Source organism: Monodon monoceros, unplaced genomic scaffold, assembly GCF_005190385.1.
Source record: "Monodon monoceros isolate NGI ecotype Baffin Bay Population unplaced genomic scaffold, NGI_Narwhal_1 Super_Scaffold_20, whole genome shotgun sequence".
NCBI classification, from domain to species: Eukaryota; Metazoa; Chordata; class Mammalia; order Artiodactyla; family Monodontidae; genus Monodon; species Monodon monoceros.
The window spans coordinates 63221218-63234771 of record NW_021703777.1 but is presented as its reverse complement, the minus strand read 5'-3'; the positions used below and the strand labels follow the sequence as shown (position 1 = coordinate 63234771).

The 13554-nt window shown below is 41.6% G+C and overlaps 1 protein-coding gene across 1 annotated transcript in view; it reads left to right on the top strand.

Annotated features, from left to right (window-relative positions):
* The window catches only part of KIT (KIT proto-oncogene, receptor tyrosine kinase), an 83835-nt gene extending 70610 nt beyond the window's left edge, over window positions 1-13225 (top strand). The window contains exons 10-21 of the mRNA XM_029235169.1: window positions 380-486; window positions 581-707; window positions 986-1090; window positions 1595-1705; window positions 2945-3095; window positions 4957-5048; window positions 5579-5706; window positions 6780-6902; window positions 10381-10492; window positions 10607-10706; window positions 11056-11161; window positions 12286-13225. Coding sequence (XP_029091002.1) covers window positions 380-486; window positions 581-707; window positions 986-1090; window positions 1595-1705; window positions 2945-3095; window positions 4957-5048; window positions 5579-5706; window positions 6780-6902; window positions 10381-10492; window positions 10607-10706; window positions 11056-11161; window positions 12286-12414 — 1391 coding nt within the window. The 3' untranslated portion in view covers window positions 12415-13225. The remainder of the gene's footprint in view (window positions 1-379; window positions 487-580; window positions 708-985; window positions 1091-1594; window positions 1706-2944; window positions 3096-4956; window positions 5049-5578; window positions 5707-6779; window positions 6903-10380; window positions 10493-10606; window positions 10707-11055; window positions 11162-12285) is intronic.
* The last annotated feature ends 329 nt before the right edge of the window (window positions 13226-13554 follow it).

Sequence of the window (13554 nt, the reverse complement as noted above, 5' to 3'; positions counted from 1 at the left end):
TTTGGAAAGTCAGGAAAACATAAAGAAGAAACTATAAAATATCCATAAAGGAAACACTTTAAAGTTCAAGGCAGGAATTTGAAGTGCAAAGTTCACTGAGATGTCGCTTTTCACTGACAAACAGCGTAACGTTATTCTTGTGCTATGGAAATCGCAACTTCTTTTCCACAGTCGTCTGGTTTAAAGCTGTTATTTTAAAAGATTCCTTTGAATAACAAGAATAAGATAATAATCAAGGCAAGGAGCTCAGATGCAACTGGTTTGACTTCTGCCGTGATGGGCAGTAAGGTGGGAGGTGGGCGAGTTGGGGGCAAGGTGGTCATGGTGAAGATCCGACCCCACTAACAGGTTGTGATTCCACGTTCCTCCTTCATTTTAGAACAAATCCATGCCCATACCCTGTTCACGCCCTTGCTGATTGGTTTTGTGATCGCAGCTGGTATGATGTGTATCATCGTGATGATTCTTACATACAAATATTTGCAGGTAACCATTTATTTGTTCTCTGCCTTGAACGCTGTAATGGCTGAACCATTAACCATTAAAAGATGATGCCTCTTTCCCTTTCTCCCTCCACCAGAAACCCATGTATGAAGTACAGTGGAAGGTTGTTGAGGAGATAAATGGAAACAATTATGTTTACATAGACCCAACGCAACTTCCTTATGATCACAAATGGGAGTTTCCCAGAAACAGGCTGAGTTTTGGTCAGTATGCAACAGGGGCTTTCCACGTAACCTTTTTGTGTACACATAACAGTGACTTTAGGGAACCCCAGTAGCTTCCTTTATTTTATTCCACCTGAAACAATAAGTGTTTTTTTGTGAGATTTCACCACCTTTGATAGATTTGGCATCAAGCACACTTTAAGGAAGTGTATCTAGACAAATTTGTCCCAAATCCTTTATTGGTTTTGAAATGACACAAATAGTCCTTCAGTCCCACCACACCATTGCCACTTACTTCCTTGTCTTCTTTTCTATAGGGAAAACCTTGGGTGCCGGCGCCTTCGGGAAAGTTGTTGAGGCCACTGCATACGGCCTAATTAAGTCAGATGCGGCCATGACTGTTGCTGTGAAGATGCTCAAACGTAAGTTCCTGCAGGCTACTGTGCGTGCTCACCACTGGTGTCCCAGATTTGTCTTTTTTTGGGCTTTGTTTTTTGGGGGGGATATAGTTGTTTTACAACGTTGTGTTAGTTTCTACCATATAGCAAAGAGAAGTAGAGCTCCCTGTGCTATAAGCAGGTTATCATTAGTTATCTTTTTTTTTTTTTTTTTTTTTTTGCGGTACACGGGCCTCTCACTGTTGTAGCCTCTCCCGTTGTGGAGCACAGGCTCCGGACGCGCAGGCTCAGCGGCCACGGCTCACGGGCCCAGCCGCTCCGCGGCATGTGGGATCTTCCCGGACCTGGGCACGAACCCGTGTCCCCTGCAGGCGGCAGGCGGACTCTCAACCACTGCGCCACCAGGGAAGCCCTAGTTATCTATTTTATACATATTAGTGTATATGTGTTAATCCCAATCTCCCAGTTCATCCCAAGCCCCCCCCTCCAGATTTGTTTTTTGCTAAAATAAGATGTTTCTAATTTTAGCAAGTGCCCATTTAACGGAACGCGAAGCCCTAATGTCTGAACTCAAAGTCTTAAGCTACCTCGGTAATCATGTGAATATTGTGAATCTTCTTGGAGCATGCACCATTGGAGGTAAGGCCATGGCCAACCTGACTCTTGTTATGGGTCAATTATCAAAAGATGAGAGATTTTGATATAGTTTTTGACAATGCTTGATTATAAGCTTCTTGCAAGATTTTGACCCAGGCGGCTAACCTCTTGCTGGATTCCTGCACCCCACCACCCAAGCTATTGTACTTAAGAATGTATATTTCAGGTTTTATCATCATGGGGCAGGACAGCCCAGGACATACCCTAGTTACAGTCGTGTATGTCTCACCGACATTGACCTCTTGAATATCTCGAGAACGTCTCATCTCCTCCAGAAAGCTTTTCTTTTACCTTGTGAGCTTTTATATTTTGCTGGATGACATTTAGCCACTAAAGGGTTAATGTTCATACCGTCATTAAAAATAGGCCTCTAAGCCTTCCAGCCCTCAAATATACACCAAATGAGCAAACACTTCACTTCTATAAAAAAGAAATTTCCAATTCGGAAGCAGTCATTAGTCCTCTCATCAAGGCTTTCTGTGATGTTGCCAGAAGGCATTTTGGTCAGAAGGAACAAAGATGTGTAAAATGAGCCATTCCTCAAGGTCTGGAGAGATCCACTGTCAAGTTGACAGGGTCATGTAATTTCGTAAAACAGCCCCCTTAAATGTTGCTTCGCCACATCACAAATTGTTCCTGACAGATTTCTGCCCGAGTTAATTAGTTGCCTGTTAACTTCAGAGCTACTGTTTTTGAGATGTTCACAACACCAAAAAAAAAAAAAAAAAAAAAAAAAGTTCGACAGATAGGCCCTGGAACACAGGTGATGCCCTGTCATTTCAGGGTTTCCCCCACCTCCTAGTCTCAGCTGGTGGTTCTGGCGGTTGGTTTTCCTATTACGCCACAGTTTTTGTGTGTGTGTGTGTGTGCTCGTCATCATTTCCATAATAACATTACCAAGAAGCATGGAGCCCCCATTGTAAACAGAAGTGAATCAAAGGATTCATATAGGAGGCTTGATGATAATATAACGGTGAAAGCTATAACTCTTGTCTAAAACCAGCAGTCATGCCTGGCCCCTAATCACTTAGAAATTCAGGTGAAAAGGTTACTCTGCTGCTTTTTGCTAAGCAATGTTAATAGATAGGACTGTACTTGTACTAAGTAGGCTTAGCCTTGAACCTGAGTGTGAATGGCCGTGATGACCCTTGGGTATTTTTATGGGAGGCTGGATGGTCTGTATATCTCATCTTTTTCTAACCTTTTCTTAAATGCTCGTAGGGCCTACCCTGGTCATTACAGAATATTGTTGCTACGGTGATCTTCTGAATTTTTTGAGAAGAAAGCGTGATTCATTTATTTGCTCAAAGCAGGAAGATCACGCAGAAGCGGCGCTTTATAAAAACCTTCTCCATTCAAAGGAGTCTTCCTGGTAAGACTGATTTACATAAATAGCTGTTGACAGTTCATGGAGTCATGAGGGTTTACAATCAAGGTTGATTCTTTAAAAAAGTGAACCTGAGGTACTTTGAGGTACAAAATCAGAATTATTAAATCATTTAAATGTGATTAACGGTTTAGAAAGTTCAAATAGTGTTTTTAAGGATTGAAATAGTGTTGAACTTAAATTTTTGTTGATTCTTAAAAATTCATCTTTAGTGTTTTTCTAAGCTTTAGTTCTATTCAATTGAATGAATTCTGTACCTATTTCTCTTATCATCGTTCTGTTCTTGTGTGTCATTCTCTTTATACTGTTGAGCCGGGTACTGTATGCATCTTTACAGTGAGACACTGTTTATAGGGAAAGTGGGAAAGGCTGCCAAATTGTCACAGTAAATTCCTTTAAAACCTTTAACAGAATGGCAAAGAGCTCCAAACAGCTCTCTGCACATAGGTTTCTCACCATCTACCTCTGAATTATATCTGTATACCTTACCCTTTCTTTTCTTAACTCATGCTCTCAAAGGCACAACTACTCCAGCACATTTTAAAAACTTGTGCCTTATTTTCATCTCTTTCATCCTTGATACCATTCTGAATTTGAATGATGTGTCAAGGGCTTCAAGTTCCTTTAAGGAGAATTGGTGTAGTTTACAACCAGAATAGAATTCTGTGCCACGTCTTGCCTTTTCTTTCCAAGTGTTGTTAAGATCTGCCATTTAAGACTTCCTAGATCACCCTGCCCAACAGAAATCCTAGTAATTGTGCCTAATCCCTTATACTTTATATTTCTGCGGTTGTGTGGTGGGTTTCCTCTTTCCTTTTTATTTACTATATCCCCTACATTTTGAGAAGGCAAGACTTGTCTCCTAAACTTAACCCCAGGCCCTCAAGGAGACCTTGGTAAATATTGTTGATAGGCGGTTACCTCCTAACGTGTTTTTCTATACCTCTGAAGTTTTAAATCCTAGGTGAAGCTTTTTAATTTTTTTTTCAATCCTGTGAACTTTGAGTAGTGACAAGTGGAAGTAAAATACAGTATAAACCAAACCATCTTTTGTTAGTTTCTCTAGTGCACATCCTCTTTATATGAATAAATGAGCCACTTTGCCTTATTTCTAAAACCTTGGCCCCTTATATATTTTTTAACTTTCTGAAGTAATGGCCTAAATTGTTCAGTCCTGTGTAGTGCTTTCTGTGCTTTGGGATCCCATATGGGATTGGAACCACCAGCACACTCTGAAGGAGATTGTTGTCATGGTGTTTCTATGGTAATCAGAAGCAGGAAGTACTAGAAATCTTGAAGGCTCTCCAGCCAAATGTTGCAGATTCAAGAGGTCCAGATGGTTCAGAAAATCATCCAAATTATTGGTGTTTATCTGAAACAAACTTGGTTTTTTTAACCCTTCTTCCATCAGTTGCTATATGTTAGTGATCTCTGTCTTCCCCCACTAATAACACATCTCAGAAGCTCTGGTTCTTTGTCTCTTTCATCTTGTCTCTCTTGAGGCTAATTTAGAGAGTTTGAAGTAATGTGGGATAATGGTTTTGGTTCTCTGCTTCTCATTAAATCCCTGGTGTCAAGAGATGGGAAATTTCTGACCTGAGTTCCATCTACAATTGAACACAAAAAAGGCCATCTAATTCCCGGGGATTGGACCCGAATGTTGAATATTAAAAACTCATATCTTACTGAACAAGATTTTCCTTATTGAAACTTGGCAATGCTTTCTTTAAATAAAAGCAGCCTCTTATGTTCAAAAAGGGATGGGGAGATAGAGCCTGGCCCTTGTGTGCTCCCCCATTTCCCATTTTATTTAATCATGATTTGATGGATGTTTCATCTCTCCCAGCGGTGATAGTACTAATGAGTACATGGACATGAAACCCGGAGTTTCTTACGTTGTACCAACCAAGGCAGACAAAAGGAGATCTTCGAGAATAGGTGGGTACCTATCAAGCAATAAAAACAACTTCATTGACAGAGGCTTTCTCATACCACTGTGGAATCTAACACCACTCCTGTAGTGACCGGTTCTCCTTTAGGATAGGATCCAATGGCCTAGGATCCATTGCCATAGGATCCAGTGGCAGTGCCAGTGGTCAATGGCAGTTAAGGGTTGCAAGTGGATATTTGGGGTGAGAGCGTGTGTTATTGTATCTGAGCATTTTACTGCATATATGATAACATGCATATCAAAATATATCAAGTACATATTTTGCATATAAAAAGTATGAGACTTTTGCATTCATCCACTGTTCTTGTTCCCTGAAGATTTTGTAACTTAGCCCAGGATTGGGAATATTAGCTTTGTGATTCAGTACCTACCTGTCCTTAACATTGGGGAGGTGATTTGCCTGCAAGTTCACATCAGTTCCTTGATTACCAGCCCTTGGAGGTATTGTTGTCACTGTCTCTTACTGTCCTTACTTGAAGGTTTTAATTGCTGGGAAAATCCCTTCTCCTCCTAACAGGTTCATACATAGAAAGAGACGTGACTCCTGCCATCATGGAAGATGATGAGTTGGCCCTAGACCTGGAGGACTTGCTGAGCTTTTCTTACCAGGTGGCAAAGGGCATGGCATTCCTCGCCTCGAAGAATGTAAGTGAGGGTGATTCTCAGAAGAGTCCTCTCCTTGCCCCCATGGCCCCCAAGGGGCATTTTAGAGCCATAGTTAGAAGGCAGAGTGTCACTTGAAATGTGGTAACCAAAAGCCGAGGAAATACAGTTTCTTCATGTTCTAACTGCTGTCTCTTCGGAATTCAAGTTCTCATTTATAAGCTTTAAAGTGCAAGCCTGTCTAAATAAGCTTTCTATGAATATATTTTTTATATGCAATGAATTCATTTAAAACTTGGCTTTTAGGATATAGGAGCTGCTCTTAGAAAATAAAGAGATAATTATTTTATCAGCCAAAGGAGGGGGTACCTCATGTAGTTGCAGTGCTCAGTGAAGCATATACTTGGGTCTTTTTGAAGTTAGACCTCAAATATTGCGTGTATGGTTTACAAAGTGCAGGGGAGTAAGGAATCAAGAGAGAGCGATAAACATTTGATCAGAAGGTTGGGGGTGGGAAGAGAATGATGGAACTAAAACAAGGAACATGGTCTCTGGAAGGGTGAGAGGAATTCCTTAGGAAATGGGACAAGCAGAATAGAATGAGGTTACAGAGCCTACCCTTAAGTTATCATTGGTGACATTTCCAAACAATTACCAAACTAAAAGAGGATATAGGGTGGCTGAAATAAAGAGCCTCTTCCCTTTGTCCTTAGGAGGTATCAGATTGAAGTTGTAGACATTTTAGAAACTCTTTAAAAGGACATTCAAAGAGAAGCATATAAAATGAGTTTTCCGTTTAAAAAAATGATGGGACTATTTATAATGTATTTTCCTATGAATGAAAGTAGTCCTAAGGAAAAAAAGAAGCATTATTCAAGTTGGTTTTGAAAGTGATTATAGTAATTAAGGTCCTAACAATGTGAAACACAAATTTGAACATCATTCAAAGTGTAATCTAGATATTTATTTTTGGTGCACTGAATAGTTTAAACGTAAAGCAAAAGTATTGGCACTGTATGACATAAGCAGCATTCTAGTATTAAACATAGCTTTCACTCTTTAAAAGTTTAAAATAAATGTAAATGGTTTTCTTTTGCCTCCCACTCTCCTAATAGTGTATTCATAGAGACCTGGCAGCCAGAAATATCCTCCTTACTCATGGTCGAATCACAAAGATTTGTGATTTTGGTCTAGCCAGAGACATCAAGAATGATTCTAATTATGTGGTCAAAGGAAACGTGAGTACCCACTCTCTCTTGACAGTCCAGTGAAGGATTTTTGTTTCAAGTTTTCTTAAGTATTGCTTTTTAGGATTTTCATAATGCAAATCCTACCTTTGCGGTACCATGCATTTTAGCAGTCAAATTAAGTGTACTTTAGCAAAATTCCGATAATAGAATTCCTAATTCTAATTGTGTAATTATGAAGCATGTGAAGGAAACAGAAATAGCCTTAATTTTCATTATAGCCTGAGAATAGCAATGAACTTGATTTTGTTCAAGTGAAACAAATGTGGACCTGAAGGTCACAGCAGGAGAATTTTATTTTGAGATTGACATGCTATGTGCAAAAGATAATGTTAAGTCTAAGATAATGTTCAGAGTTAGGTATATAGAATGTTGAATCTTATAATCAAGAGCTTATTAAAGACATTCATAAAGAATAATTGGCTTACGGAACATAGTGATTTTATTTCAAAGTGCTTTCATTGCCAATTTTCATTGTATCATCAGGACAAACCCTTGGCATTAGAATGCAAGTCTTCACATTTTAAAAGTTGGGGAAACTAAAAACAGTGTATTTTAGTGATATTTGTCTGAGATGACCCAGGTCAGTAGAGGCTGAAACCAGAGCCTATGATTTCTAGAGGAATATCCCATTAGTATGGGAAGCCAATAGTCTTGAACATATATTCTTCTACATCTATTTTCCCAGGCCCATACCTAATAGTCCAGAGCTATTCCTGGAGGTAGCTCTTGTGTGCCTTATGATGATGTAATATTTCCTTCTCCATCACTATGGCATCTCTGTGGGTGGGCTGTACTAGACTTGTTTCTTTGCAGAAATGTTCCTGGATTTACTTCCTGATGATAGCATGCGTTTCTCGTAACTCGCTAAGGCTAGGGGTGTTAATAACACCAAGTCCTCTCCGTCCTGGTACACTATTGGAAGGAAGAATGAAAGGTGGTTCTCTATCCGGGCCTTTGAGTATTGACAGAAGGCTACTGGGTTCTGGACCCAGTCTTGCTGAGTTCGAACCTGGTTCTATCGTTTAGTGGCTGTGTGATATTTGGCAAGGATTACCCCAGCACCTCTGAACCTTGGTTTTTCTCCTTTTGGTAATAATCCTGTCACCTGCCTCATGAAGTTGCTGTGAGGATTAAAGGAGTTAATATACATAGTAGGGTGTTTAGAATAGTGCCAGGCACACTGTGGCTAATACTTCTGTGAGGCACGTATTATTATGGCTAGATGTCTTATTTAGAATCTAAGTAATCATGACAGTGGTTATGCTGCAGCTTCTTAATAGCCCATTCTTGGCTCGTGACCTTAGTTGGAATTAACAAGGATGGGTCAGGTGGTTAGGTGCCACCAGGCTTCAGATTGTGGACTCCAGCTAAGCCAGTTCTACTAACCAGTCACAGATATCACCCTTCACCAGGCTACTGGGTAAGGAGACCTAATGGGACAAAATTAAAAGCAGGGAAACTCACACAACATGTTATTGGCCCCCAATTTACATCATAGTCATTTGAGACCTCCTCATTGTGTCAGTTTCTCTGAAAGTTCTTCACACACGTTCTTGGTCGTTTTTGTGCTGTGGCCCCTATCATAGTCTGGTGACACCTGTGGATCCCTTGTCAGAACACTGTTTTAAATGCATAAAATACATAGGATACTGAGAAAAGCCATTAAATGGAAATGAAGTTATTAAAATATTAAAAAGTACCTCTGTGATATTCATTACACGTGCTTCTTTGTTACACAGAATAACATGTTCTAACTGTGGGTCTAACAACTACTGTAATGTCGAAGTGATGAATATAAAACTGTAATGTGAAGGTATCTATGTTACTGTTGGTGACAAAGTCACAGGCACTGCTAAGACCTGGTGCTTTATTGCCTGCATTTATAATTTAAGGAAATGCTCAACTTTAGTTAGTCAACACAAGAATGTAATTTTTTCCCTTCCAAGTTCACAAGCTCCTGAATTCAAGACACATTGTAAATCTCAGGTTAAGGGCCTCTATAAGAGTTTAAGCACAAAATCTGGGAGGGGATACTGGAAAGCACTTTTTTTTTCCTACTGACTAAAATAACTTTAAGACCAGAAAAAATTGTCTTCCCAGTTTTCAATCCTAAATGGACTAAGCGAAGGATTGATTTAACTTTTTATGGTAAATTAAGACCCAGGAGTTCAGAAATGTCTCTAAGAGGACTAGTCACAGAAAGTTTGGCTCGAGGTTAGCAGGAGGAGTTCAGGATGTGAAGTTCAGCCATTGAATTTCAACCCCAAATCTGCCACTCACCACCTTGGAATAGTCATAGTCAGCATATCCGCTACTCTCTATCACGTGCTTGCTTGTACAGGGCAAGTTTTCAGACACTAGTGAGTCAGCAGTACCCAGCTAAGCACTGGTACCCATATTATCTCATTTAACCCCCAAGACAACTCATGGAATTTGAAGTATTATTTTTGCTTTACAGAAGAATATCCTGAGGCTTAATTATAGATTAAGTCACATAAGTGACTTTCCCACTGTATTAGTAAGGGATAGTTTTGGTTGCATATGACAGAACACCCCCAAAAAAGTAAAACAAGTATAGGAGTAGCAGGCCAGGCCTGGTATGGAGGTTCCATGATGTACTAGGGGGAGCGAATTCCTCCACCTTTGTTTCTTTCTTTTTTTTTTTTTTTTTTTACCATCCTTGGTGTAGCCCTTATCTTCATGGTCCATGATATGGCCATGAGAGAGCCAGCCAACACATCCAGAAGAGACAAGAAGGAAAACGCCACAGGGCACATGCCAGCTTCATTTTAAGGAAGTTCTCCTAAAGCTGTCACACAACACTTATATACCTTAGTGGCCAAAACTGAGCCACATGGCTGCACGCAGCTGGGAAGGAGCTGGGCCATGCAGTCCTTACCGTGGGAGGCCGTGTTTCTATTAAGAGAAAAGGGTAAATAACGTTCAGTGGTAACTAACCTCTGTGTTACACAAGGCCAGTGGTGGAGCCAGGGTTAGAACCCATGTATCTGTGTCTGACATCTGTGCTCCTATCCACCACACTGTACAGACTCAATGTCCCCATCTTGAAAATGGGGATAATATACAGTTGAACAATGCAGGGACGAATCTCAGTATAAATTAGAGCCAGCCCTCCGTATCCACGGTTCCTCTGCATTCTTGGATTCGACTCACCGCAGACCGTGTAGAATTTATTATTGAAACATATTCATGTGTAAGTGGACCCATGCAGTTCAAACCCTCGTTGTTCAAGAGTCAGCTGTACTTGTGATCCACCTATTTCAGAGGCAGTCGGAGTCATCTGAGGTTATGTGGGTGGAAGGCCTTCGTGAGATGCCCCTCAAGTTCTCACCTCCACCTCTCAGCAGAAGCAACATTTATAGGAATATATTCTGTTCCGTGTTTTTTTTTTTTTTTTTTGAGCTTCATAATTAACATTGTTGACTCTGTTATGCTTCCATTGCAGGCTCGGCTACCTGTGAAGTGGATGGCACCAGAGAGCATTTTCAACTGTGTGTACACATTTGAAAGTGATGTCTGGTCCTATGGAATTTTTCTGTGGGAGCTGTTCTCTTTAGGTAAAACGAGCCTTGCCAAAGCCTCCTTGATCAGACTTAGAGCATCTTCTTTAAGGTGTTGTCAGCATCCTGCTTGCGTATTGTTACACTGATTGCAAACTGTTTGTGCCTCAGGAAGCAGCCCCTACCCTGGAATGCCAGTCGATTCTAAATTCTACAAGATGATCAAGGAAGGTTTCCGAATGCTCAGCCCTGAGCACGCACCTGCGGAAATGTAAGGGCCCGGACATTCTTCCTTCAGATAATGTTTCCCCTTTTATTTTCCTTTTTAAAGACAAGCTCAGATGTTGAGGGTTTTCACTAGCACAGTTTGAAATGTCGCTTGGTTCCTTTTTTATGACATCCTGGTCAAAGGTCATTTCTGTAGCTGATTTTCATAACTCTTGTCACCAAATATACAGGAAGTTTGGGCAGCATCTCCTAGACACAGTTTTAGTTTATGCCCGTGTCATTCACTATGTCCAGTTGCGTAGCCCTGGAATGATTTTTGGAATTGCCGCATGGCATACACCTGAGGACCAGTTAAGGGCACTGAGGAGTGATAAACGGGCTTCATCTTGCAGGTATGACATCATGAAGACTTGCTGGGATGCTGATCCCCTGAAAAGGCCAACATTTAAGCAGACTGTGCAACTGATTGAGAAGCAGATTTCAGAGAGCACCAGTCATGTGAGTACTAGCCGGGCAAAGGACCTCTGCTCTCTTGGTTCCAAGCGTGTCCTTCTCAGGCTCTGGCGGTAAGGACTAAGCTACCCACCCCTTCTCTCCTTGGCTTAGGCTGTAAATTGGGCTTTGGGTAGGAAAGTAAAGCAATGGAAACAGTTTCTTTTTACCCAACCCCCCCCCCCCATTCTGGGCCAAGGGCTATGAAATAAGGAGGTGAAAGAGTAGAGGGCTTGGCACTCAGAAGTGTGGACATAGATGTTTCCATAAGGATTTGCCACATTTCCTCTTCCACCCCAAGTGCTGGTCATGGGGTCGGCATGCGCTCTGCCTCACGTGTCAGGCTATTCAGCCTTTGGAGGGTTGGGGTGATGTGCACTAGAATAAAATCAGAGAAAAGACAGCTTGTTGCTGCAGTAAAATAAACCTTCTGCTCAAGAAAGCATAGCCAGAATGTGGCAGATAGCTGTCATGGCCACAAGCCATAGAGAATGAAGAGTTGTTTGAAGTTGGGAGATCCCTCCCAGTGATTTGAGGAGGGGGGAAATCAAAACTCAAATCCATCATTTGTTTGGCCTTTAAGGAAGAATGAGTGATCCTTACTTTGACTCAGATTTTTTTTAAGCTGCTTTTTCTCTGGTTTGTGTGTTTAGAACTGTCTTTTCTTCAGCATATACCACTGATACTTTTGGGTTGAAGCTTGCTCTTCCGGGTGTCAAAGCACATTTTGAATTAAACAGCGTTTCACACCCAAGAGCCTGGTTCTCAATGGAAGACCCCCGGAAGGACCACCGATTTCTTAGTGACTGACATCAGCCTTTGTATTGGAGTTGGCTGTAGAGATTTATACACCTTTTATAAAAGTTAGATCATTCTCTTTCCCAGATGTGTCCCAGCAGAAAAGCACATTTTGCACCATCACTTCTTAGGTAATCAGACCTTGGGGAAAATGAGGGATAGAACAAAGCTTGTCTTTGGTCAATATGATTTGGTTCTTGGCTGTAAGGTCTTGTAAACCTCCTGGCTTTAGGAGTCTTCCTAAGTTGTGATTCTGAGGCTGCAGACGTGCCCCTTTGTTGCCGTGCTCGTTATGGGGACTGGTGTATTAACTGCGGACTTGTTTTCCTCAGATTTATTCCAACTTAGCGAACTGCAGCCCCCATCGGGAGACCCCCTCGGTGGACCGTTCCGTGCGGATCAACTCGGTGGGCAGCAGCACATCCTCCACGCAGCCTCTGCTTGTCCACGAAGACGTCTGAAGCAGAATGCGCATCTGGGGGTCGGGGGGGGGCTCCCCGACAAGAACGGCCCCCATTCTTTTGGTTTTCATAATGGTTATTTTGTTTTCCTTCGACTCGAATCCTAATCCAGGGTAATGGACACCCCACTGTACTCCTGTCTTTCTGAGCACACTTTAGTGGCCGATGACTTCTGTCATCAGCTACCATTGAGCTGCATATGTTCCCAATAGCAAGCGAGCCCCCGTTAACGGAATAACTTCAGACTTGGAGGAAGGGTGGGTGGGATGGGCTATAGACACCCTGAGTCCTTCCCAGGGCTTCTCCAATTTCTGCCTGAAAAGTATAGTTGATAGTTTGTTTGAATACACGGCCGTAGTCACCTTCATTCCTCGTAACCATCCGTAATGATACGATGATGCAGCAAGATTAGAAACCAAGAGCTCATCCCTTGATGTGGAAAACAGAATGTTATTCGAAGGGCAGAAGCCTATGAGTATCTGGGCTCAAGAAATCTAGTATTTCATGCTGGGAGTGAGACGTAGGCCGTGGAAAAATGCTTTCCAGGCACGAATAAAGACTGCTGGGTGTGAGCCTTTGTGGTCCTGACCTGTTTTCTAAACAGAGTTCACAATTAGGGAGCTGAATTGGAGAGAAGGCCTCCCCAGCCTGCATTTTGTATATACTCATCTGTAAATTGTACAGATTCACATATTTGAGGGGGGAAACCCACAAGATGTAGTTTCTGGATACGATTCTGGCTTGAGTCTGCTGTGTGTAGGGATAGCTGAAGAGCCAGACAAGTTTGAAGGAAACCATTAGTGCTTTTTTTTTTTTTTTTTTTTCTTTTTTAAAGAAAATACGTAATTGCCAAGCACAGTCTTAACAGAGATCTCCTTTGTAGCCGATGAACTTGCTCTAGAGATTGTCCAGAACAAGCTGACCAGCTTCAGAATGGCATTGTGTTCAGTGGATTTGATGCCGCTTGAAAAAGTGACCGATTTACTGCATGACTCCGGCAGAAGTGACAAAACAGTACTGTCTCAGTTGGATTCTTCTGTAGCCGGAAATAAACTTTAGATTCAGCCTCCATCACAGACATGTCCTAGACACTGGGCCAGTATCTATATAAGTGTGTGTGTGTGTGTGCGCACGTGTGTA